Source organism: Aspergillus pseudotamarii, assembly GCF_009193445.1.
Source record: "Aspergillus pseudotamarii strain CBS 117625 unplaced genomic scaffold BDV38scaffold_81, whole genome shotgun sequence".
Classification (NCBI taxonomy): domain Eukaryota; kingdom Fungi; phylum Ascomycota; class Eurotiomycetes; order Eurotiales; family Aspergillaceae; genus Aspergillus; species Aspergillus pseudotamarii.
In genome coordinates, this window is record NW_022475095.1 from 112,067 (window position 1) to 135,700 (window position 23,634).

Consider the following 23,634-nt stretch of genomic DNA (forward strand, 5'->3'; position numbering starts at 1 on the left):
GCTTGGGCGGCGCGTGATAAATTGAGTGGCGCGACCACTGACGCGACCCGCGCCAGTCTGGAAATAAGTTCCATTTAATCATTGAATGCCAAGAGACAGAACATTTATTTCCTTCTTTTCGCGCTTGCGTCACCCCTGACCGTTGTTCTTTTCTCCAGTGAATCTTAATTCTTGTTCCTCAGGCAACTACTTCGTTCGATCCTTTTACTATCTTTAGCGCCCCTAGCTACATCACTCCGTCATTTTTGGGAACGATTTAGGAACGAAATACTTGGGGCAACAGACCGCGGCAATGGCAGAGCATGAGCATGCGGAAATGAGCGGTGCACCGCTTCAAAGTAATAACGAAAGTTTGAGGGCGTACTTAGCAGACCTGACTGAGCGAGCTGCTGCCAAGGATGCTGTCAAAGATTTCAACGCTGCTGCTGAGCTTTATTCTGAGGCTACAGAGCTCCAGGCTAAGTTGAATGGGGAGTTGTCGCTTGACAATGCCGACCTACTATATTCATATGGTAAATCTCTCTACAATGTTGCTGTGAGCAAGAGTGATGTCCTTGGTTCCAAAGTGGCCGGAGAGAGTCAAACGCAGTTACATGATCCGTTGACTGTGAATGCCTTCTCGTCTGGGACAACACCTGGGGGTGATAGCCTTGTTCAGGATGCAATTTCAAGTGGCTTAACGCAGAGGGAGGCGCTTGCTGGAAAGGCGCAGTCCCAGAAGGTCGAGAACAAGACATATTTTCAGTTCACAGGAGATGAGAATTTTGACGCATCTGATTCCGACGAAGAAGACAAAAGCGATAGTGGCGAAGGTGCCGAAGAAGATGAAGATGACTTCGCCAATGCTTTCGAAGTCCTTGACCTCGCACGTATACTCTACCTCAAGAAACTAAACGCAACAGAAGAAGAAAGTGGAAAAGGCAAAACCGCAGATCTGCCTCCTCATACCAAACAGATTAAGGAGCGCCTCGCAGATACGTACGATCTCCAGGCTGAGATTTCGCTAGAAGCTGAGCGTTTTACGGACGCAGTGACCGATCTCAGAACGGCACTCGAATTAAGACAATCTTTGTTTCCAATGGAGGATCCATCGATCGCCGAATGTCACTATAAGCTTTCGCTTGCCCTGGAATTCGCGTCTGTTAACAAGGCAGACGACGATTCTGCTAATGGCAAGAGTGATAGGACGACCGACGAGCAAATGAGAAAGGAAGCGGCGAGTCAAATGGAAAAAGCGATTGAAAGCTGCCAAGTGAGAATGGCTCAGGAACAGAAGATACTGGATAATAATAGTACTATGGAGGAAGACAAAGCAACCGCTATGAAGAGAAAAATAGCCAATGTGAAGGATATCATAGCAGACATGGAGCAAAGGGTAAGTTTCTCCCAACCATCCGAACCTCGAATTCTCATCCTTAAAACACGGACATCTCACTGGCCTACAGCTTGTTGATCTGAAGTGCCCCCCGGTATCACTCGAAGACAAGGAGGAGAAAAATGATATGTTGAAAGGTATCTTGGGTCAGATAATGGGGCAATCTCCTTCGGAGCAGATGGTACAGTTGGACAAAGTCTCGAAGGGGGCTAATGATCTCTCTGCGTTTGTCAAGCGGAGATCAGGTAGTAACCAACAATTGGTATCTACACAGAAGCGCTCAGCTCAGGAAAGTGGCCAGGAAGGAGATGTGAAAAGAACACGAGTCGACAACACAAATGGTCCCCCTACCTAAGCATTCAAATATTAATTACTGCTTTACTAACCGTCTTTCTCATTCGCTTCTGTCGGCGTCGAAACGAATTGGCTCTATACCACAAACATTTGCAAGGACTAATTACTTGGGGCGAAAAGCAGATACCCACTCCAACAGATTTTCAAACTTATGGGAACCCTGGAAATGCACTTGGAATCGTTATAGCTTGAACATTACCATTAAGAAACCCTTTGCAGGGTCACCTGCGCAGATATCGGTCATAAAAGGTAACATGAGTAGCAGGGTATCAAGATACCGCGATTACTGGGAAAGAAGGAGAGAGAGAGAGAGAGAGAGTGTGTGTGTGTGTGTGTGTGTAACAGTGCTTCAGGGCGTAAGGCCAAAAATCGAGGTATGACGATCTAATTTGCGGTTTCGTCGCCGTATAGCCAGTCCAGGACTCCAAACACCAGCAAACAGGTCTTCGCATTCATCTTCGTCCTGACTATCGAACTCTACTCGATCGCCGGTTGTATCAACATCCATTTTTGGAGAAGTCATAGGCCCACACAACGCAAAAGGCTCGACATATGAAGCCGACTCCCATGAGGAGGACGTCATAATCCGTTTGGTTTCTAAAATGAATTTGCCAACCTTGTAACGTTGCGCCTCTTCTTCAGCGGCAACATATTTCCATCCAAGAATACTCCCACAGAAAGCACAACTGATATCGCTGACTGTATGGGCACCTGTGACCAGCTGACGCGATACGGGTTTCTGCATTATGGTGTTTGGGAGTGATTCTGTGGGTGAGGAAGTTGCACTGATGGATACCGCACAGGCGATAGGTTCCGCTGACACGAGATACGCGCGACCATGGCGACCAGTGAACCCTTTGCTGATGATCTGGGATGTCAAACATAAATCCGTTGCGCAACGAGAACACTGAATATATGACACCTGGCCACACAGGTATTTCTGGCAGTCCCCATCCATGGGCGAGGTTCTGGTAGAGGGTTCGGCAGAGCACCCCACATTGCGTTGTCGAGAACGGAACACGTTTGGTGGGAGAAGGAACTTGGGGAACATAAAGAGTACTCTAATGCTGGTGTTCACTATTATAGCTACTTTACAGAATAAGAGGGTGTAGCTGAGATCTGCAGAACCATATGATCGACGCGCTGCACTTCGAGCAGGAAGTCAGTGTCGGTAGTAGTGTCATGCTGAGGTCATAAATACCATACCGCCCTTGAAGGGAGTACCTTCCGCTCCGGAGTACGGAGTTTACTCTCATAGAGATCACCAATAACATTCGAATCCATTATATTGTGCCCCACTGCAAGTACTAGTAAATAGCCAGCCCGGTACAGAGTACATTAGTGTTAAATCCACTGTGAGCGCGGAAGGCAAACCTTCCACTATTACCACTCATGTGACGACATACAATGTACTGCTTCAACTCGCTATAAAGTGACCGTCGCACTGCTATACTTCAGCACTCAAAAAAAGCCATCTAGCACTAAGCGACATTTCGGTACAATCTCCAGTGCTCCACGGTTGCAGCGTTGTCAAGTTAAATCCACACCATCCTAAATTCCTCACAACTTCAAGCTCTGCTGCACCTTGCGAACGCGGAATGCATGCAACAATCTGAGAGCACCCAAATTCAGGGAGATTTGCTAGCTCAAAAAGGGCAATCAATCTGTCAAACGAGCCGTGAGTCTCCGTTGTATTTCATTATGTTCTACCCGTAGGTCCGAGATTTGAACTTACCCGGTCTTGAGGCCTTGGCCCAGAGCACATTCACCGAAGAATATGAATAGGGCACGCTCGTCATTTGAACTAGTCACGAATCCGCGGTATATACAATCACTTGTATAGTCCAGCACCTCAACCCACTCCTGAATTCGGCTATGCTCGTAACATGAATTATTCGGTTGAACTTGATACGCACCTGCCCCAAGCGACCCTTGTCCAGAGAGAATCCCCTCACCAAGGAAAATCACAGACAATGTGTCGCAGAAGAGCCTCTCACACTCTTCCGGGATAGTATGCGCTGCCTCCCCTTTGTTTTCGGGTATAATATTACCCGAATGACTGTTCTCCATTCCCGAATGGGTAGAGAGATCAGGGGGGGGGACTTGGAGACAAGGTTTTCGACCCTGAGGGGACCTCAGGGATACCACTGGGCTCCTGTGGAAGGTAGCACTATGGCATCAGTACGAATTAATACAACCCAAGTTATGTATGCTTACCGGCCCCGGTCGTAGTGTAGTAATGGAAACCATTAACTCTCGATGCTGACGTGTTGACGCTGTAGCAGCTTGCAAGCGCAGAAGTCTGGAGAGCTTTGTTGGGAAATCGCTGTAACTGATTGTAGGTATTACTGTTGCTATTCGAAAACTTGGCCATGATTGTAGTAGTCGCCCTAGAGAAAGGGTTATTATATATATAACGTCGTATAGAGTGGCTAGAATGTCTGCTTGGGTCAGACATTGGCAGCCAGATTTGACGGAGACCAACTAGAAAGGGGCCGATTGGCACGTAAAGCAGTTATGGTCCAGGTATAGCTAAGATGCAGTAGTAAAGGATTAGGTTACTAGTGGGTAGATTATCTGTAGTCCGTTGACCAACGCCGAAGGCAATGGAAGGGGTTCTTTGGTCCGTACCGAGTAGTGGTTCATTATATGTGTTACATGGGGAACAGTCAGCTGACTTGATTGTCCGATTGGTCACGTGCTAATGACTAAGGTGGAAGGTTGCGCTGAAGAAAGTATATCAGCGTTACATATCATATCAAGAATCAATCTAGAGAGACCTCCCAGCCAGTACGACCTTGACAAGACGCTGCTCCAATCCACCCTATTTCAAAGTAATACATAGCCAGGGCAAAGCCTATGGTGAGTGTATACATCACATGTGTAGTATATACAAACAAGAAAGATACACCATGTGAAAGCGAAGAGTAACTCTTATGCACAATAGAAGGTGTCCCGTAGCTCCCAAGCTGACATGGACCCAAAAGTAAAAGACATGAAACAGAGTGCGAATCACTGTAGAGCGTTTAAAGCTCTCGATAATCACTCGGCCGTATCCTCCTATATCTTGCTTGATGTCGCTGTGGATTAACAGGCTGGCGGAAGTACGCCGTATCTTCTTCGCGGGCATACGGAGTGCTAAATGTAGTCCGCTGTTGGTTTGAGAAATGGCCCATATTTGGTCCCTGTGGAAAACCTAAGCTCTGTTGCATATTTCCGGCCATATGAGATATGGGAAACATATTCACTGGAGAGTCACCCATCCCATTGAACATATTCGTAGCTCCGTACCCAGAATTGACTGCACCGTTCGTGCTGTCACCATATAAACCATTTGACAGCGAATTGAAATTCATACTGCCCATAGGATTCCAAGTTTGGTTAATATTGTTAGTGAAAGCATTGGATGAAGCTAAGGCAGCCGAGTTCATGAATCCCGTCCCTTCTCCGGCGAATCCAGCATCAGGGAAAGTCATTGAAGGAATGCCCTGGGCCTGCATGAAATTGAATCCACCAAAAGGTATTTGCTGGCCGAAAGGGAGAGACTGAAATCCAGTAGAAGGCTCATTGACTTGTGAAGACGAAGTCTCGGTAGACTTAGGGTTATCTTCGACTTTCTTCTTCTTCTGTGTAGAAGTTGAAGTTGTCTCCTCGGTAGCTTCGCCAAGAGACCCATCCTCTGCAGGCCTTTTCCTGGAATGATTAGACAAACCTTCCCCGGTTGAGGCCGGTGACGACAACTCCACTTTTGAATCGTCGGTTAAAGTATATGGTTTGTTGTTAGATTGTTTCTCTTTCTCTTTTTTCGAATCCACCTTCTCAGCCTCGTAAACCTTGATTTTCGTGACAGCGTCATCGTCTGCAGACAGATTATCCAGTAGGACACCTTCTGTACCACATCCAGGGCAGACGAAATCACTCTCAATCAATGCATTTGTAATACAGTCATTGCAGTAAGTTCTTTGGCAGCACGGCGTTTTTGTGGGTTCTAAAAACATCCGTTTGTCAATTGGACACTCTAGCCCGCGTGCTTGCAACTCCTTGCTATATTCTGCAGCTGCCGCTTCGGCGGCGGCGGCGGCCGAAGCCTTAGCTTTTTCTTGGTATAATTCCCAAGCCGCCTTGTCTGGTTTAGCAATGACAAAATCGCCATCAGCATTAACCATGACGCCTGTATTTTTCAAATCTTCATTGGTGCCATCTATCGTGAGCGATTCTGGCTTTTCAACTTTGGTTTGCAGAGAACGAGGTATACCAGTTGAACGTTTCACTCGGTACTTGCCATCGAACTTGGGATCATTGTTGGTTGGGCATGCTTGGATCCAATGACCTAATCATGAGCTTTAGCCAAACTGCAACCACCAACTTCGATATCAATCAGGAAGTGCGTGCCAAAACAAACCTTTTTCACGGCAACGATAGCAAAGATATCCGGGGGGCGGAGGGTGGTCGGGGACATTTATTGGCTTTCCTCTCCCGCGACCAAACGGAACAGGTGTAGCACTATGAACATTTATCAGATTAAGGACTCATGTGTTTGACCGAAGTATGCTCACTTAGCCATCTCTTGCTGTTGTTCTTTCCATTGATTGGCCTGCAAGTTGAAAAGCGCATTTATCTTCTCCTCTTCGGTCTGAGCATTGTTAAGTTCTAGGACACCGTTGCTAACAGTATTGGTAGAGTTGGACACTGTTCGGCTCGACGAAACCTGGTCATTACGAGGAGCGTTGCGCGCATTTATAGGCATTTTTCCAGATACGTAACGAGTAGCACCGCCTTTGCCAGGTCGCGATGCAGGTAGCCTCCGAGCTATAACAGATGTCGAACGAGGTATGATTGTGGTATCGTCATCGTACTCTATGTCACGAATATTTGTTAGCTGCTCATCCTCCTACTCCGTTTTTCCCTCTTGCTTTTGTGCTTCTATGTTCGAACTCCTCCCCATCCCGCTCCTTCGTCATCTCCTTTCCCCTCTCCCCATTTCTTATTCCTAGCATTTATCCTTTTTCTAATTGCAAAGAGAGGTGTAATGAATTCAAGAATAATCAGTTCGTTCAACTTACCTTCTCCAGTGTCTTCATTGTAGATGGACAGCTCGAAATCAGTTCCGTCACCCAGCCTACTCTGATTGATAATTTCGCGTTTCAATTCAAAGACAGAGATACCGGTGCCATCAAAAGTCACCCTTGAGGGTTCTTTTTGAGATTTGAACTTGAAGTGAACAGAGGATGACATTGTATTCAATTGCACGTTCAACGAGTGTTTGCGAATGTAATTAAATCAAGATTAAAGGGGTATCGCTTTTGCGAGAAAGGATACAACAGGAAAAGAAAATAATGTAAGGAACAACACTTGGGAAACGTATGGCAAACAACCAACGACAGATTTTGATTCGTGAATCCTCTTTGTTATAAGACCCTGGAGATCGCAAGCCAAATATCTATTGACGATATTGCTCGAACTCATGAACTTAAAATGCCTTTTGCTGAATGCTGGATGGTAAGTATTCAAACTGCATACAAACAAGATCAAGTCTGAAAGAATACAAAGCGAAACAGTTTGCAGTACTGTGGTAAACAAAGGCGAGCCACAAGAATGTTTCTTTCGTCCTAGGATTTTCTTTTCTTTTCTTTTTTTTCTTCTTTTTTCATGAAAGATTCTCCGTTCAAGAGGTAAATTGGAGCTTCTTAGTCTCCTCTAGCCTATAAGTTGCGGCCTAGAGTTGCAGTACAGAACAGGTGCTTGGGTGTCTTATCGGAAAGCAAAATCCATGCACAAGAAGGGTGAGCAGTTGATATTTGAACAATACCAGAAGTAGACAAATCTTGGGCGGGTTGAGCGGCGAAAGACTTTGGGCAACAGGTACCATCAGTGTCGCGCGACACGATACCTGACGTATCCAGAAATTACGACTCAGTACAGGATCGAGCGCATAAAGATATGGTCGTATATTTGAAGGCTGAGTTCGGAACAGTATGAAGAAGAAAGAGAAGCCCCAGAACTAACAGGGGTAACTGCGTTGTTCAAAGAAGGCGTAAGAGTAACGAAAGACGTGCTAGGTATGAGTTTGATGGGTGGGATGAGAGCGCACTTGGGAGTGGTGGCAACCAAAGCATCATTAAATCACGTGGTCTAGAGGCCAACTAGCCTGGCCGCCTTATCCTTCCGTGCCTCAACTAATAAAACTGGTACTACTCACAATGTAGTATTCTGGACAAAGTACTACGCCTTAAATTGAGCAAGGACCGTCTTGCGCGATTCTAAATAGCTAATGTACACCCTTTTAACTGAAATGTCTCTAGTATTTATATACCACCAAAAGGGTTACATGTCAGTTTCAGGTTTGCGGACCAGGAACCCTTGGCCACTTAAATAGTCTTTGACCTCGCTAACAGTATATTCACCGCGGTGGAACTGTTGACTTCGTTAGCTACTGCGAAAGACTCAGGCAATACATAAAAGTAACATACCATGCCAGCGCCCAGTGCCGCATCTGTAGTAGTACGCTCGAAAACTTCCGCAAAATGTCCAGGATTTCCGGCCCCACTGGAGGCAATTACTGGTATTTTGATGGCCGTTTTGACGTCGTTAATTAATTCTAGATCGAACCCGCTATTGCTTCCATCTTTGTCGATGCAATTCAAAAGTAGTTCCCCAGCACCCATGGCCTCAACAGCTTTTGCTAACTGCCGAACATCCAAGTCCCGGGCCTCTCTGCCACCGTTGATGGTGCATTGGTACCAACAGAAGGTTTGCCCTAAAGTATTCGGATACTGTGTCCTGATGGTATGATGTTTAGTGTCTTCAGGGCCGTTGACGTATACGCGTTTGGGATCGACGCTCACAACCACAGCTTGGTTGCCATATGCACGTGATATTGTCTCTATGGCGGTTGTCCCAGACAGCTTTCCGCCGGCTTCGTAATATTGCTCAGCTGCAATAACAGCATCCGAGCCAATGCTGACTTTATCCGCCCCAGATTTGAAATACATGGTGGCGACGTCAAGGGCCGAGATGCAGGTGCCATCTGGATCAATGGTATCCTTGATTCCACCTCCAATCGTGAGAGGAACGAACACAGTTTCAGATGCTCTTCTCAATATTTCCAGCATAGGTGTGTCTGCCACTGGGCAATTTCTGAATGATGTTATGTTCAGGAATGTCACTTCGTCTGCCCCTTGCTCGTAATATTTTTTAGCCATGTCGACTGGCTTCCCCAAATTCCTTACCTTGCCTCCCGAATTAACGCCATCCTTCTCGCGTACATCATATTGATCGCCTTTTGTGACGACGAGGTCACCGGAATCGTTCGTGCGGACATCGAGACAAGCAATAACTCTGCGAGTCAAACCATACTTCTTCTCGCGCGAGACCAAGGTGTCTAGCGGAGGTGACTGCAGCTGGTCACCATCCAAAAAAGCACGGATAGTCCGCAAGCCAGCCTGTCCACTCTTCTCTGGATGGAACTGCGTGGCGAAGATATTTCCCTTTGCTATCGCACCTATGAATTCCTCTTCGCCATATGTAGCTGTGGCAACCGACCAACCATCTTTCTCCAGCACACCAGGTGTGTAAAATGCTGCGTAAGAGTGAACATAGTAATATTTGCTGTCTGGGTTCAATCCACAGAAACTTTGGGCTCCTGAAGGACCAACACTGGTGTTCATAGCAGAATTCCAACCTATGTGAGGTACACTCTTCACACTGTCATCGAACTTTCGCATTCGCATTTGTATCAGCCCCAACCCGGGGACGTCAGGATCCTCCTCGGATCCTTCAAACAGTGCCTGTAGGCCGACACAGATCCCCATGAATGGTTTCCCGGAATCTATGTGCTTCTTTATCGGATCTAAATACCCGCCTTCTGAAAGCTGAGAGAGACAATGGCCAAAATGGCCAACTCCGGGCAGTATAAGTTTCTGCAATATGATTAACGCACTGCAGTTATAAACAAGCAAAATTTATCTTGACTGACGAAGGAGATATACTCACATCCGCATTCTTCAGATCTTCAGGACTTCTAACCCATTCAACATCATACCCAACTTTGTTAATTGCATTCACCAACGAACGGACATTCCCGGCAACATAGTCGAGCAGGTGGACGGTGGGCATGGCGGCGGGGTCGAGTCAGTTCCACTATTCAAGGGACTCGCTATGTCAAGGATGAAGACCCAATTACGAGACAATAGAAAATCCAGACTCCCTGATTTATTCTATCGTCTTTCCAGTGTCTTTTTAAGGCACAGAAGATCTTATTGGGGGGGAAGGGTTGTATCGGAGCTTCGAAAGAATGGGATCCTGTCTTCAATGCCCCACCAAGAGGTAGCTGACTCATAATCTACTGTAGCCTTTTTTTAACTATTCTCCCGGTAGTTGGGGCGCCGGCGGGGAAACTCTATCGGGTATACTTACCTTCCCTACTCCAAAGAATCACCGCCTTTACACGGTAGGAAGGTATCTTCTCTAGGGTGTAATGGGCCGTTTTAAATATTGTACGTGGTGTGCACTACAATGCTGTATACCTATCGTCCTGGGTATACATAATCAGAGGCCCAGAAGAAGTTAAACCCTTGACTTTTCTAATGAATTTCAAAGCTGTGATTTACGCTTACCCCCTTAACACCTCAGTACATATACTTTTGCTTATTGAGTACTTAGAGTCTAGCTACGCTAAATGTAGATGTGTGATCATTTCCAAGTAATCAGACGCTAGATAGTTGGTATCTGCCTCGGCTACGAATCTTATCTCAAGTAGATTTTGAGTCGACCATTACAGTCGTGGGAAATTTGCCATAATATCATCACAGCAATATCGCCTTCTCTGTATCACTAGATCTTGTCACAGAAATGATACAAGCCAAGATCATACCGGTAAAGTTTAGGGGAAATTTTCTTTCGGACTCTGGAATAAAGTGCTGTATCTGGTAAATTAACAAACGAATATTAGAAAACTATGCCTGTAGCCTATGATAGGCTTTTATAAACCATGCTGAAGTATACACAAGCCCATATTTAGTTGATGACCGCTCAAGTACGCAAAACCCCACTATGATAGCTGGCGGTACCATGAACTAGACTATCTGTACATGCATAGTATGACTGAATGATATATTCCCCAGTGAGACTTCAATTATACCTAGAATTGTCGAGGAAAGATGGTGTTAGCTGTTTTTGATCGATTTTTCTCTCAGATAGCAGGTTCAACAGCAACTTTAGAAGAGCAGTTGAGCATTTATGTCTCAACACTATCTGCTGAGTGCCCCCGTTAGAGGTTCTTCCTGCTCAACCGGAGAGCAGGTAAGCTTCCAACGTCCCTCTTAATCCAAAGTAAAGACATATTTTCCTGAGTGGCCCAGTCGAGGCTACTCTGGCTACTATAAAGGCGGTTGCTAGCTAAATTACACACAAATATTATCTAGAGGTATAGTATTGGTTACAAAACCTACCAATACTAGGCACCACTTGATAGAAACTCCGTTTTACTTAAGATCACGGTAGGTGGATGGATCATGACTGACTGTATAGATTGTATATACTGTACGCATCTGGTTGCCTTTGCCATCCCTGAAATCTTATTTAAAACTCTCCACGGTCCATTGTGCATCTAAGGGCTAGGCTCTTATGCAGAACAATCATTGCTTTATTTTAGTCGACCCCTCGAGATAGATAAGTCCGTTCCGAGGCTATTCGTCCGTGAGCGCTATGTAATAAACCGATAGAATAAGTACTTACGGGAGAAAACTGTCGAAGGCGAACACCAGCGGACTCTAGAATTGCAGCGCTCTGGGCTATGTTAGCCAAGATCAGCCGAGGATAAGGGTAGGGACAGACATCTTGATCCATATTATATCCCTGTGAGTATACGACTTCGGAAATGCCAACCTGGGCAATTTTGACTGTGCATGTCAAGCAAGGACACCTTTGCTCTTCTCTCAGTAGAGTTCAACCAGCTATATCAACTACATGAACCAAGGGTATCTCACGTGTCACAATAAAGTATCGTGCCCTCCCGTATGCGCTCCCTTCCAGCCTCTAATAGAGCGTTCTCTTCTGCATGAAGGCAAAGACACGTGGATAAACCGACACCTCCGCCCTCACCTCGGTTGCATCTTGGGCCTGTGGAAACGTAAGTTTATACACCAACACATTTAAGTATAGGCGGAAAGGAGAAGAAAAGGTGCGGAAGAAAGAAGAACTAAGAACAAAGGGTTGAAAAAATCGGGCACAGGGGCTAAATCCATACAGCCAGCCTCGTTGCAGTTTCTTAGATGTCGTGGAGTTCCGTTGTATCCAGTACTGATAACACGGCGTTCCCGAACAAGCACACAGCCCACCCTTCTCTTCATACAATTACTCCGCTGTGCGGCAAGAGATGCCAACTGCATGAAGTACTGATCCCAGTTTGGTCGTAAGCGCTCCTCATCAGCCAGGTTAAGCCCCATGAGAGCAGCATGCAGTTCCTCCAATGAAGCGGACGAGTTTAACAATCGAACCTGTGCCCGGTCGGTTAAATAGACACGCCCGATATTCTTATCGTACAGATGTCGATCATTCCAGAGTACAAACTTCTCGAGAGGCGGGGGCTCAAGCTGCCTCCTCCGACACCTGGAAGGAATTAGTCTTTCACGTCCGGAATCATATGTTTGCAACACAGGATGTAGTTAGAGTCTGACCTCTCTCCAAATCGCTGCCATCGGAGACTAACTGGTGCGTCAACGCTCACTAGGAGGAAAAACGGGCGTTGAAGAAAGCGATCTAAAGTAGCACTCTCCCAAATATCTGTAGTTACCCAGAGGCCTTGCCAATTTTTTGTTGCAAAATCTAGAAGCGATTCGGCACTTTCAAATAATAGCTGCGATGGCTGACTTCTCCCTTTACCCGTAAACTCCGACTCGTGTAGCCATCGATCATCCTCGAGCTCATCAACTATTCGAGGGAAACTTCTACTTTTGAGTTCGAGTAGCTGGAACCCTTGATGCTGGATGAGGTACTCTGCAATGGTGTGTTTACCAGAGCATATACCTTTAAGTACGCCATTAGTCTATGGTAAGACCGCGGGGAACATTTGACATAAGTCAGTAAAATATCTGCTAACCTCCACACAAGCCAATTAACATTTTTCTTATTGACTTTTTTCCTTCCCTGTCCTCTTTTTTTTTTATTTCTCGATTTTAATTTCGACCGGGCCAAGGGTATGAAGGGGTAAAGGCAATATATGTTTTAGCACATGAGGTATAAATGTAATTAACGTACGTAGTATGTCGGAAAATTTGATGGCGGTACTCCGTCGAGGCTAAGGTATATTGGACAACGTATGAGTCGAGACTAAAAGCACCTACCTATGGTTGAAGTGGAGCTGGCGTAGGAAACAAGTACGTAACTGGGAAATTTTGGTTCAGATACATCACTAGAGCAAATACATAGCTTCTCTGGTTATTCCTAAATATTCAAGCAAGTTGAAGTGATGTGCATATTTGGGTGGATACGTAATAGTTATACCACGTGTTGCTAATTGAACTATTGGGCAGAAGAAATTGATGAAAATAGCGATCTCGCTGAGAATAAGGAGTAATGGAAGATGCAGTACTCTCGTACTGATTAGAATTTGGTCAAAGAAAACACGGAAATTAGAAGGAAACCAAACAGATCCATGATATGAGGTCGTATGGTCACCCGATCTGTAAACGATCTTCTGATCTTAGACCTTAGATACTTTAATAAATGTGTATAATGAGACTGTGGTAATTGTCGTGATTGACCTCATACATCAGCTCTCTAACTTACTAGTAATTTTACTACCTATGATACGGTATAGTTTGTACGTGTCTACTTGGTAGTACCGGCTCCGCTGCGTTGCGGGAAAGGTCGGCATTCCCCACTGATGTTTCTCTCTCTTGGGGCGCTTCCCGACGCCCTGTCTTTAAATCGGTTCATTAATAGAAAGAAATTTGTTTCCAGTTGTCATTTTTTTGTGCCCAGGGTACATACAGAACATACAAGGTTATCTGGTACTAGTGTACCGACCATATACTCACTGTAATGTGCTCCGTATACCTGTACACGTGTCATTTATTATCAGTCCGTGATCTATATTTCGCCCCACCATGATATCTACGTCTTATCAATACCTACCTTGCTACCTCCCCATGCTACCTTGACATGTAGTCAAATGAACATTAGGTACTAGAGGAGTTCTATAAATTATTTCTTCGGTATTCACGGGATCTTTTTCGTCTGGTACTACATGGTTACCGTCCTTCGCCCATTCAGGGCTACTCCTTACTAGTACACAAGAGCAGGGCAAACGGCAAGGCCAACTTGCGCAACAGATACTATGCAGTATACACCATTTGCCTCGGATATAGAGCTCCCATTTTACACCGCATTAGCTTCCTTGAAAATAAATCATGACAAGCTTGACGACTCCGCCCGCAAGATAATGGGCCTCTATGAGATTCGCTCAACAGACCCTCCTAGCAGCTCATGTCGGATGCAAATACACGGAAATGCTCTAACCAGTGACGAGTGAGTGCTTTATCATTATATAAGTGTTGCGCCTTCATATTTATTAAGGCGCACTGAATGGAACAGAACAAGCACAAAGTAACATGGTCCAGGGTACCCGCGGGTTTCTACAGAGCCGAAGGATTGATTAGGAATGTCAATACTATCGAGGAATATCGAAATGCAGACAAAACACTTTTACTCCACCTATCTGGTAGAATGGTCAGTTTAACCATGCATGGTGTTTCGCAGGGAAATATTGACAATGTCTACTAGATATGGGATGCGATAAAAGATGGCACCATATATTCGTGTCCATCATTATTGTCATCTTTTGCCATTCTTTCTTATGCGGACCTGAAGAGGTACAAGTTTCATTATTGGTTCGCATTCCCTGCAATTCATTCGGATCCTCCCTGGGCCCCACTAGGAGCAACTAATGATACCGCCCACTCCAAGCCCTCTGAAAGGGAATATGTACCTTTTGCATACTTATCAAGTGCTGAAAGTTCAACCCTTGTGGAGGCAGTACACACCTGGAGCTACGGCACTGACGCACGCCAGCGAGGTTTTTTTTTAGCTCGAAGGATCTTAGCTACTAGTGGCAAAGCCAATAAGGGCCCTACTAAACATACAGATTCCAAGCCGGGAAAGGAGAACGCAGCAGAGGCGGAGGGTGGATGTTGGAGGGTTGCTACCCTTTCAGATTATGAAAATGGCTTTTTTGACGGAGCCAACTTTGAAGACTGTTATGTCTGCTTCGTTGATCCCTCTAATTACGAAAATGCACCTGGCTGGATGCTGAGGAACCTGCTGGTGCTTGTAAAACATCGGTGGGGATTGGGTAAAATCCAAGTTCTGAGATACCGCGATGTGCATTCAAAGCGTGACCAAGGCCGCAGCATCGTGGTAACATTAGCGGAGAAGAATCAACCAACATTAGGGCTGAAGGCGCCAGACAATCTTATGCCCAAAGTAACCGGTTGGGAACGCAATCCAGCAGGGAAATTGACAGGGAGATTGGTTGACCTAACGGAATATCTGGATCCCCGGAGGTATAGTTTCCTGAAATGAAACTAACTGAAATGAAGTGTAGCTGATTTCGTACGACGGCTAGGTTGGCAGATCAGTCTGTAGACCTCAACCTCAAACTCATGAAATGGAGAATCAGTCCCAACCTAGACCTTGAAAAAATCAAGCATACAAAATGCCTCCTACTTGGTGCAGGCACTCTTGGAAGCTATGTTGCCCGGAATCTGATGGTATGTATGGTCCTAGTAGTGATATACTATGTATGAAGAAGACTAATTGCATCTATCTAGGGTTGGGGCGTTACCAAGATAACGTTTGTCGACAATGGGTCGGTATCTTTCTCGAATCCAGTGAGGCAGCCGCTGTTCAACTTTAAAGATTGTTTGGAAGGCGGGGCTAAGAAGGCGCACCGGGCATCTCAAGCTTTGTCGGAGATTTACCCAGGGGTTGAATCTACCGGATATGCTCTATCAGTGCCGATGGCTGGCCACCCCGTATTAGATGCTGAAAAAACCCGACAGGAGTTTGAGCAACTTGAAAGATTGATAGATGAGCATGATGTTATCTTTCTTCTGATGGATACACGAGAATCCCGCTGGTTACCAACTGTCATTGGAAAGGCAGCGGGGAAAATTGTGATGAATGCAGCGTTGGGGTTTGATTCTTTCGTTGTCATGCGTCATGGCGTCAAGGTTGCAGAAGACCCAGCAGCTGAGCTCGGTTGCTACTTTTGCAATGATATTGTTGCGCCAGTGAACGTGAGTGATAAACCGTGGATTTAGTCCTGTAAACACCGCTAATCTTACTAGTCCATGAAAGACCAGACGCTGGACCAACAGTGCACTGTGACTAGGCCTGGCGTGGCTGCGATAGCTTCAGCCTTATTGGTTGAGCTACTAATTTCCGTCCTTCAACATCCTCTAGGTGCTGCAGCCCCGGCTCCGGCCTCAAGGAATGACGATCGAGGGAGTCATCCCCTAGGGCTTGTGCCACATCAGATTAGAGGTTTCCTTTCAACATTTGAGAATCTATGCGTAGTGGGCAGGAGCTACAAATGCTGTAGCGCTTGCTCAGAAAATATTGTTGACACGTACAAGGAGAAAGGCTGGGATTTTGTGCAAAAAGCTTTGAATGACACTGGATACGTGGAAGACCTAAGTGGTCTAAAGGAGGTCGGTACCCCTTTTCTCGTTTCTTTCTTTCTTCCCTTTGCCTTCTATCTTAAGACAAATGCTGAGGCTCTACAAGGTTCAAACAATCGCTGAAGCCACAGCTGCCGACATTGAGTGGGATGAGATCTCTGGAACCGATGATGAGTTAGAGGCTATGTGAACTGACGGATGATGTTACGTACTCTTTTTTCGAGGCTAGTCTTTTGAGCTGGTAGGCTTGTGCGGAAAAAATTTTTTTTCAAGGGGACGTGAGCACTTCATGCCTCGTTGCGTGTTGTTTGCGTGCGAGACCAATGAAGTAGGCTTCCTTAGATTCCTAGCAACCAGGTTAGTGAAGCTAGACTCGGCTTTTTATGATCACCCGCCGATGTGTCTGATACATTACGTGAAGACTCCGGTTTAAGTCTATGTACTTTCTGGAACAGCCGCTTGAGCTGCTTCTCTAAATCTTTGTCTTCGGCTCCCTGGTAGAACTTGCAAACAAAGTGGCCCCCTGCCTTTAAGACTTCGAAACTGAACTGTAGCGCAGCTCGGCAAAGGTCCTTTCTTAGGTTAATTAATTACGTACCAGACACATCGGATGCAACTCAAAATAAGGAACTCACCATGCTTCCCGCATGATCTCTGAAACTCATGCCACTAGTATTCATCATCCTGTTATACGGATCACTTAGACTTCTCTTCCAGAATCCAGAGGTTTGATACCAGGGGTCAGACATATCGCTTAGAACCACGTCCACGGTTCTTTTACCAGTCAGGAGGCAAGGCTCTTCTATCTCTTCGCAGTTGTTGATGGGGTTTTTCGTATCCACATCCAATCCAGACGCCTCATGGCCTAGGCCGACATGCGGGATTATGCCTGGGCGGTGCTGTTGGCCCCTTGTTGGATCATGCAGGAAGTTTTGGACATAGGCCTGGATGCTAGGATCTAAAAAGTTTCCTTGAATCGTAGATACGCCCTTTGGAGGCTGAGCAGGGATGATATCAACTCCAAGGACGCGACCGTTTCGCCCAGTCCGACTGACTGCCACCTTTCAGGAAGTTAGATAGTTACAGAGTAAGACTTATGGTTAGGTGACGTACCTGGGACCACGAACCCGGTGCATATCCCTATTATCGGAGTATAAATAAGGCGAACAACTAACAGGGTTATGTCGGTTTTCTCCAACCGTGGCTGCCATACCAAATCGACAACAGTCTGCCCGCTGTGGAAAATGTGATATTTCGCATCTATCTATCCAGGTGGGGAGTTGTTAGGGTGAAAGTATACATATGCAAGAGATTTTGATGCTACACCTGAATAAGTTTAAAAGCAGCTCGACTTTTCAGCCCTTGAACTGTTGCCTCTCTTGTAAAATGATCCTTGAGTTGACGTGCTTGCCATCTCTTCGAGGAGGATAGTCGCTTTAAAGTGAATGGAGAAAATGCAAGAGCACTTTGCGACCGTGAAGGCACTTTTAGAAGTAACCACATATTGTTATCGAGGGGTGTATCGTTGAAGTTCAAGGTTGGCTGTAATATGAATTGGTTACCTGGTGTATAGAAATACAATAGCTGACCCAAATATATATAGCAAGGGGTGATGGGAAGATAGGCGCGGCCGGCTTATAACTTCAAATTACTAGGGGTCTGATACCACCAAGAGGGATCTTATCGAGCAACCAAGAAAAAAAGACCTCTGAATCTTTGTCACGCAACCTGGTTCTTCGCTTTGCCTTGCCCTCTTCTCTTCAATATAAAAGCCTACTAGTTCCGAGGTGAAACAGTGAGATTAAATTAATTGGGTTCACTCTAGCTTGTGACAGTGAAGCTGGACTAAAGCCGTTTCTTGTCTCGCTTCAAGGGAGAAAATTCACCCAGCCCAACCAACCCGCGACCGCGTCCAAGGCGACCGCCACTTGGAGCAGATACTTGGGAAGCAAGATTTCGCCCTGTACCGCCTAAGACCAGCTTCCGACCTGGCCGTCTGATGTCATGAGTATCTCCATCGTCTTCGTCGTCGAACAAGCCCATGTCGCGTTGGGTCCCCAGCTTACGTTTCTTTGATTTGGGTTGCCCATGTTTAGAAGAGTGGGTAAATATACCGCTGACATTTTCCATTCGTCCCTCATGATCTGAATTGTCTACCAAATTTCTCTGGAGTTGTCCCCCTTTTCTGCTGTTGGTGATACCATTACCTAGACGTAATGTGTCCACGGTGACAGGTATCTCATCAACCGACACCCTCTGACCCTGATACTTAGGGTCAATGCCTTTTTGAATATCATTTCCAGAGGCCTTCTCATTTGCTCCACCGGCCATATGGATTGCGTGGAGCTCATCTGTATCATCCTCAGAGCTTGTAGCTGAATTTTGAAGCCCATTTGTTCGGTTTAGAAACGGAGTGATCGAAAATGACGACTTCTCGCCGGGCAATGTTGATGTTTTACTTCTTTTGTCTTGGGCACGAATAGCTCCAGGGGTTGCAATTGTCAGGCCAGAGTTGTGCTGTGTAGTGGACTGTGCACTGGAGGTTTTTTTAGACTCGTAATTAGTAGTGGTGCCATACTGCCGTCTAAGTTCCGTAGCTGCGGCCTGGTATTGGTCCTTTGTTGAACGTAGCTTCTTATTTAAGGTATCAAGCTTGGCATCGAGGGCCGCTCGTTGGGCAGCCCATTCGATACTCTGTTGTTGAAAGACACGCTCACGTCCATCCCGCGCCCGCGCCTCCGCCATGAGTTCACTGCGCGCTTCTTCAAGGCTTGAGTTAAGCGCTGCGATTTGTTCTGCATTGTGCGATTGCTTGGCTAGTGTTTGTTCGTGGGCACTTTTTTCGCTTTCGAGTTGAGACTCAAGGGTTGTCACCTGTTGTTCGAGATTTCGCTTCCCGGCAAGGAGTGTATGTTGAGAAGCCTTCTGAGACTTTAGCCTTTCAACCTCTGCCTCTGCATTCGAGAGTATCATTGAGAGATGGCATCTTTCTGCGAGGAGCTTCTTCGTATCGACAGAAGCATTTGTCAGGGAGCCAAGCTCAAGCTATGTTTGATATTCAGTATGAGCCGTTTCACATGACATTTTCATGAGCAACATACACGAAGTGTCTCTATTTCATGGGACGACGCGCGGTGCGCACTTTGTAGCTGATCAAGCTCGTGGTAAGTTGCTTGGAGCTGAAGACGGACCTCAGATTCCGCCCTTGCAGTTTTAGTCAATTCCTGATTGACATGATTCAACTGCCACCGCAAATTCTCATTTTCAAATTGAAGGAGCAGTTGTTCCACGCGCAGTAGCCGGTTTTTCTCAGCATTAAGAAGCTGCGCCGTGTGTACCAGGGTGTCGTCATATGCTTTTTCTAGGTGCTGTGTTTTAATTGCCATTCGACACTATAGACAGGGTAAGTCTGTAAACCGCAATGGGATCAAGATGACAAACACACATCTTCTACCATGCTCCCAGGATCTTTGCTACAAGATTCCATAACAATGAAATGTAACTATAATCGCGAATTATGATATACAAATGAATACTAAGATTGCTGGGTGAGGTTCGTGTTTAGCCTAGATAAATGAGTGAACAAACACTAGATGCCAGGAGACCTTTCCATCCGCTGGCATGAATGACAGACGACCCAGGAAAAACTAGCGCCGATCATTCCGCAGTACTGGACACCTAATACATCCTACTACAAACGATGATCGCTCCAGACCACTAATGGAACCTGGCCACTGTCTTCCAGTACATGGATCGTTCCATTGTATGCCACCCATTGATTTGTTGGCAATTGACCTTTGAAAACACCACATTCCTGCTGTAGTGTTATATTCTTGACATGTCAACATGAAATTGTTTACTCTCATCGTCGCACTCTTCTATATTTTATCTAGCGCTTGCGCGAGCCCGGAGCTCGGCAAGTTCGAAAGATATCAGTCTCTCTCTCGATCCATTCCCATCGATCTGGATGACTCGTCGTATGAAGACTTGACATCAAAGCCTCGCGACTACCACGTCGCGGTACTTTTGACGGCTGCTGAAGCTCGCTATGGGTGCATTTTATGTCGCGAGTTCCAGCCAGAATGGGAGCTCATCTCGCGAAGTTGGAACAAAGGTCCTAAACCTGATGGCCTAAAAATGCTATTCACCACCCTTGACTTCAGTAATGGCAAAGCAACTTTCCAAAAGGTGAGCTGATATTGATCATTTACAGTACTGTTGGCTAATACCAGGGGGAAAAGCTAATGCTCCAAACTGCGCCGGTTCTTCTTGTGTTTCCTCCAACTGTTGGCCCCTTTGCTAAAGTTGATGATGCGCCCATTAGATTTGACTTTAGTGGGTAAGTGTACACTTAAACGTTTTTTGTTGAGGTACTGCTGTGCTAAATGGTTATATTCAGTCCAATCTCTGCTGACCAGCTTTACGTGTGGATCAATCGTCATCTTCCGGAGGGGCCGAAACCACCTCTTGTTCGTCCCATTAACTACATGCGACTCATTTCTGCAGTGACAATCTTAATGGGCGTGTTGACCTTGTTCACTGTTCTGTCGCCGTATGTTTTACCGGTCATACAGAATCGTAACTTGTGGGCCGCATTCAGCTTGATTTCCATACTTTTATTCACAAGCGGCCACATGTTCAATCATATCCGCAAAGTACCGTATGTTGTTGGCGACGGCAAAGGTGGCATTAGCTATTTCGCCGGTGGATTCTCAAATCAGTTTGGAATGGAAACGCAGATCATTGCTGCCATATGTAAGTACGGCTAACTGACAGCCAACGCAATATTGAATGTCTATGTTCCTGCTGCTGATGCAATACCGTACAAGATGCCATCCTTTCCTTTGCGACAATAGCTCTCGCGATGAAAGTACCCCGTATCGCGGACAGTAAAGCGCAGCAAGTGGCTGTGCTAATCTGGGGAACTGTATTATTTGGTATGTACAGCTTTCTTCTGAGTGTCTTCAGGGCAAAAAATGGCGGATATCCTTTCTTCCTGCCCCCATTTTAGTTCAAGTCGCAGTCGCAACGCCTATCGCCTCTTCCACCAGAGTTTGCCCAATGATTGCAGTGAAAAGAACTGGAACAAGCTGAAGGCTTGGACTCGGCGATTACTTGGGCCAGCAATACCTGATTAGGGCATTTCGAGCTAGGAAATGAACTTTAAGAACAACTACCTTCCGGCTTTCTCGATGGTAACGAGGTGTACTAGTGTTGCATCCTGGCTATGTACCCCTCAACGCGCATGTGTATAATTATAGCTAGCTAGAATAAGGTTAGCTGATGCTGTCAAACACGTAGAACTTTTCCATATAGCGGCTGCTTTCATCGAATACATTGTTGTCCATGCCCTCTTATTAGATGAAAATATCTAAAGATTTTGATTTCATCCAAGCCACGTGGACTTGCAGGAAAAATTAGCTCCGGCTCCGGGTGTCTTGGCGCCTTTATAGTAATAGTCTTTCACCATGTGGTAAACCTTGCTTCAATTCAGAAGACTGATACGTTGAGCTACATGTCATCATGTCCCAGTCAGGCGAAAATGTTGACAGGATTCTGGCTTCATCGGTATCTGGTATGACGTTCTTGATCATTGTTCAAATAGCCTCTAGACTGTTTACATTCATCGCGAATCAATTGATCCTACGGACTCTGTCCCCGGCAATACTTGGGATTGGTACTCAACTGGAGTTGTATTTCATCTCGATACTATACTTCTCCAGGGAAAGCATCAGAACAGCGATTCAGCGACAACCTTTCCATGAAACATCTGCTACTGCTAACCACGATGGGAGCCATCGTCAAATAAGTGGCAAACTAAGTCGAACGAGTCAACCCCAAACAATATCTTCGCAATCAGTAGTGAACATGTCGTATCTGAGTATCAGCATGGGGGTTCCATCGGCTTTTATATTCGCCACATTGTACACACAGTTTGCTTCCCAGGAAGTTTCTGAAACGCCTTTCTATCTACCCGCCGTTACGATCACCACAGTTGCATCCCTTACGGAGCTTTGCGTTGAGCCTTTCTTTGCCGTGGTGCAGCAGTATACGTTGTACAAGAAGCGCGCAATAGTGGAGACAGCTGCAGCATTTATGAAGAGCTTAACCGTGTGTGGTTTATTTACATGGGCCTCTTGGAAAGACCGAGACTTGGGTGTCCTTCCTTTCGCTCTGGGTTACCTTTGTTACTCTTTGTCTCTTATTAGTGGGTATTATCTAACCATACCAAAGTTAACAAGTCGATGGCGGTTCTCGTTGCTCCCTACCAAGATTAGATCAAGGTACGTCAGCAGTTAGGTGGAAAGGGCAATGATTCGATCATGGTAACACTTTCTAGTGATAAATCAATTTACCTAGCCGATAGGTTCCCAAGGCACCTAGTTACACTTTCCACAAATGTCTTTTTCCAGTCCATCGTAAAACACCTCTTGACTCAGGGCGACGCAATGATTCTGGCAGCAATGACGAGCTTGAAAGACCAAGGTATATATTCTTTGGCCTCAAATTATGGCGGCCTGATAGCGCGTGTTCTGTTCCAGCCTATCGAAGAAAACAGCCGAGCTGTGTTCTCCTCTTTGCTCAACTCTGGGGAACAACATGCAAGCAATGTCAGTGCAGCCAAGGCACATCTAATTGAAATTTTACAAGCATATGTAATGCTAGCTGTTTTCATATTCCCTTTGGGACCGTATCTGGTTCCCCGAATACTACCTCTTCTGGGCGGACATAGGTGGGCTTCTCCAGATGTCGGTAGCTTACTTTCACTCTATTGCTATTATATACCATTCTTGGCATTCAACGGTATAACTGAGGCATTCGTTTCGTCTGCAGCTAGTGCTTCTGACCTTCGGAGACAGGCTTACTGGATGGGGGCGTTTTCAGCGAGCTTTGCTTTAGCAGCTTACCTATTTCTGAAAATTGGTGGCTTGGGTGCCCATGGACTAGTCTGGGCTAACATTATCAACATGGCAGTTCGTACCGCCTGGAGTTTCACATTCCTCCGGTCTTACTTTTATTTGCACGGCAATAGCCTAGCTCTGGCTGAATTCTGTCTACGGCCTCAAACATGGATTGCTGGGGCTCTATCATCGATAATCCTGGCCAGACAAGGACACGACGATACTGCCTATCGTAACTTTGTGAAGGCATTGATGTTTTGTACTGGTTACAGCCTGTTGATGTAAGTCGAAAAATATCACACACCATGGCTAAGCTCTAACT

The 23,634-nt window shown here is 45.9% G+C and overlaps 10 protein-coding genes across 10 annotated transcripts; 4 read left to right on the plus strand and 6 right to left on the minus strand.

Annotated features, from left to right (window-relative positions):
- The first annotated feature begins 56 nt into the window (after nt 1-56).
- On the plus strand, nt 57-1,904 carry BDV38DRAFT_209015 (SHNi-TPR domain-containing protein). The gene is made up of 2 exons (XM_032052586.1): nt 57-1,375; nt 1,446-1,904. Exons 1-2 carry the CDS (start codon nt 293-295, stop codon nt 1,728-1,730), a joined length of 1,368 nt encoding a protein of 455 aa, XP_031908599.1. The 5' UTR covers nt 57-292; the 3' UTR covers nt 1,731-1,904.
- A 174-nt stretch (nt 1,905-2,078) lies between these two features.
- Nucleotides 2,079-4,103, minus strand: BDV38DRAFT_275046 (yippee-domain-containing protein; the record flags this gene model as incomplete). Its single annotated transcript, XM_032057944.1, has 4 exons — nt 2,079-2,768; nt 3,183-3,393; nt 3,465-3,876; nt 3,947-4,103. The coding sequence occupies 4 exons, from the start codon at nt 4,101-4,103 to the stop codon at nt 2,079-2,081; spliced, it is 1,470 nt and encodes a 489-aa protein (XP_031908600.1).
- Nucleotides 4,104-4,324: 221 nt separating this feature from the next.
- On the minus strand, nt 4,325-7,303 carry BDV38DRAFT_209053 (cleavage polyadenylation factor subunit MPE1). The gene is made up of 4 exons (XM_032052587.1): nt 6,793-7,303; nt 6,286-6,586; nt 6,132-6,232; nt 4,325-6,059 (listed from the first exon to the last, which is right to left on the minus strand). Exons 1-4 carry the CDS (start codon nt 6,962-6,964, stop codon nt 4,756-4,758), a joined length of 1,878 nt encoding a protein of 625 aa, XP_031908601.1. The 5' UTR covers nt 6,965-7,303; the 3' UTR covers nt 4,325-4,755.
- A 635-nt stretch (nt 7,304-7,938) lies between these two features.
- BDV38DRAFT_260956 (imidazoleglycerol-phosphate synthase) lies at nt 7,939-9,985 on the minus strand. Its single transcript, XM_032055978.1, has 3 exons — nt 9,722-9,985; nt 8,200-9,648; nt 7,939-8,143 (listed from the first exon to the last, which is right to left on the minus strand). Exons 1-3 carry the CDS (start codon nt 9,842-9,844, stop codon nt 8,054-8,056), a joined length of 1,662 nt encoding a protein of 553 aa, XP_031908602.1. The 5' UTR covers nt 9,845-9,985; the 3' UTR covers nt 7,939-8,053.
- Nucleotides 9,986-11,173: 1,188 nt separating this feature from the next.
- BDV38DRAFT_260960 (deoxycytidine monophosphate deaminase) lies at nt 11,174-13,417 on the minus strand. Its single transcript, XM_032055979.1, has 7 exons — nt 12,828-13,417; nt 12,406-12,754; nt 11,976-12,337; nt 11,716-11,848; nt 11,564-11,651; nt 11,465-11,515; nt 11,174-11,415 (listed from the first exon to the last, which is right to left on the minus strand). The coding sequence occupies exons 1-7, from the start codon at nt 12,847-12,849 to the stop codon at nt 11,365-11,367; spliced, it is 1,056 nt and encodes a 351-aa protein (XP_031908603.1). The 5' UTR covers nt 12,850-13,417; the 3' UTR covers nt 11,174-11,364.
- Nucleotides 13,418-13,741: 324 nt separating this feature from the next.
- On the plus strand, nt 13,742-17,179 carry BDV38DRAFT_260975 (putative autophagy ubiquitin-activating enzyme ApgG). Its single transcript, XM_032055980.1, has 7 exons — nt 13,742-14,257; nt 14,350-14,458; nt 14,513-15,291; nt 15,354-15,498; nt 15,559-16,026; nt 16,078-16,440; nt 16,517-17,179. Exons 1-7 carry the CDS (start codon nt 14,067-14,069, stop codon nt 16,598-16,600), a joined length of 2,139 nt encoding a protein of 712 aa, XP_031908604.1. The 5' UTR covers nt 13,742-14,066; the 3' UTR covers nt 16,601-17,179.
- BDV38DRAFT_209125 (RlmE family RNA methyltransferase) lies at nt 16,633-18,019 on the minus strand. The gene is made up of 7 exons (XM_032052589.1): nt 17,737-18,019; nt 17,624-17,674; nt 17,524-17,550; nt 17,158-17,471; nt 17,046-17,094; nt 16,821-16,982; nt 16,633-16,756 (listed from the first exon to the last, which is right to left on the minus strand). The coding sequence occupies exons 1-7, from the start codon at nt 17,911-17,913 to the stop codon at nt 16,679-16,681; spliced, it is 858 nt and encodes a 285-aa protein (XP_031908605.1). The 5' UTR covers nt 17,914-18,019; the 3' UTR covers nt 16,633-16,678.
- Nucleotide 18,020: 1 nt separating this feature from the next.
- On the minus strand, nt 18,021-20,036 carry BDV38DRAFT_209124 (uncharacterized protein). Its single transcript, XM_032052588.1, has 3 exons — nt 19,856-20,036; nt 19,512-19,802; nt 18,021-19,455 (listed from the first exon to the last, which is right to left on the minus strand). Exons 1-3 carry the CDS (start codon nt 19,895-19,897, stop codon nt 18,256-18,258), a joined length of 1,533 nt encoding a protein of 510 aa, XP_031908606.1. The 5' UTR covers nt 19,898-20,036; the 3' UTR covers nt 18,021-18,255.
- An 8-nt stretch (nt 20,037-20,044) lies between these two features.
- BDV38DRAFT_260987 (OST3/OST6 family protein) lies at nt 20,045-21,740 on the plus strand. The gene is made up of 3 exons (XM_032055981.1): nt 20,045-20,598; nt 20,652-20,749; nt 20,810-21,740. The coding sequence occupies exons 1-3, from the start codon at nt 20,257-20,259 to the stop codon at nt 21,177-21,179; spliced, it is 810 nt and encodes a 269-aa protein (XP_031908607.1). The 5' UTR covers nt 20,045-20,256; the 3' UTR covers nt 21,180-21,740.
- A 193-nt stretch (nt 21,741-21,933) lies between these two features.
- BDV38DRAFT_275053 (putative nuclear division Rft1 protein) lies at nt 21,934-23,597 on the plus strand (the record flags this gene model as incomplete). The annotated part of the gene is made up of 2 exons (XM_032057945.1): nt 21,934-22,694; nt 22,751-23,597. The coding sequence occupies 2 exons, from the start codon at nt 21,934-21,936 to the stop codon at nt 23,595-23,597; spliced, it is 1,608 nt and encodes a 535-aa protein (XP_031908608.1).
- Nucleotides 23,598-23,634: the final 37 nt, after the last annotated feature.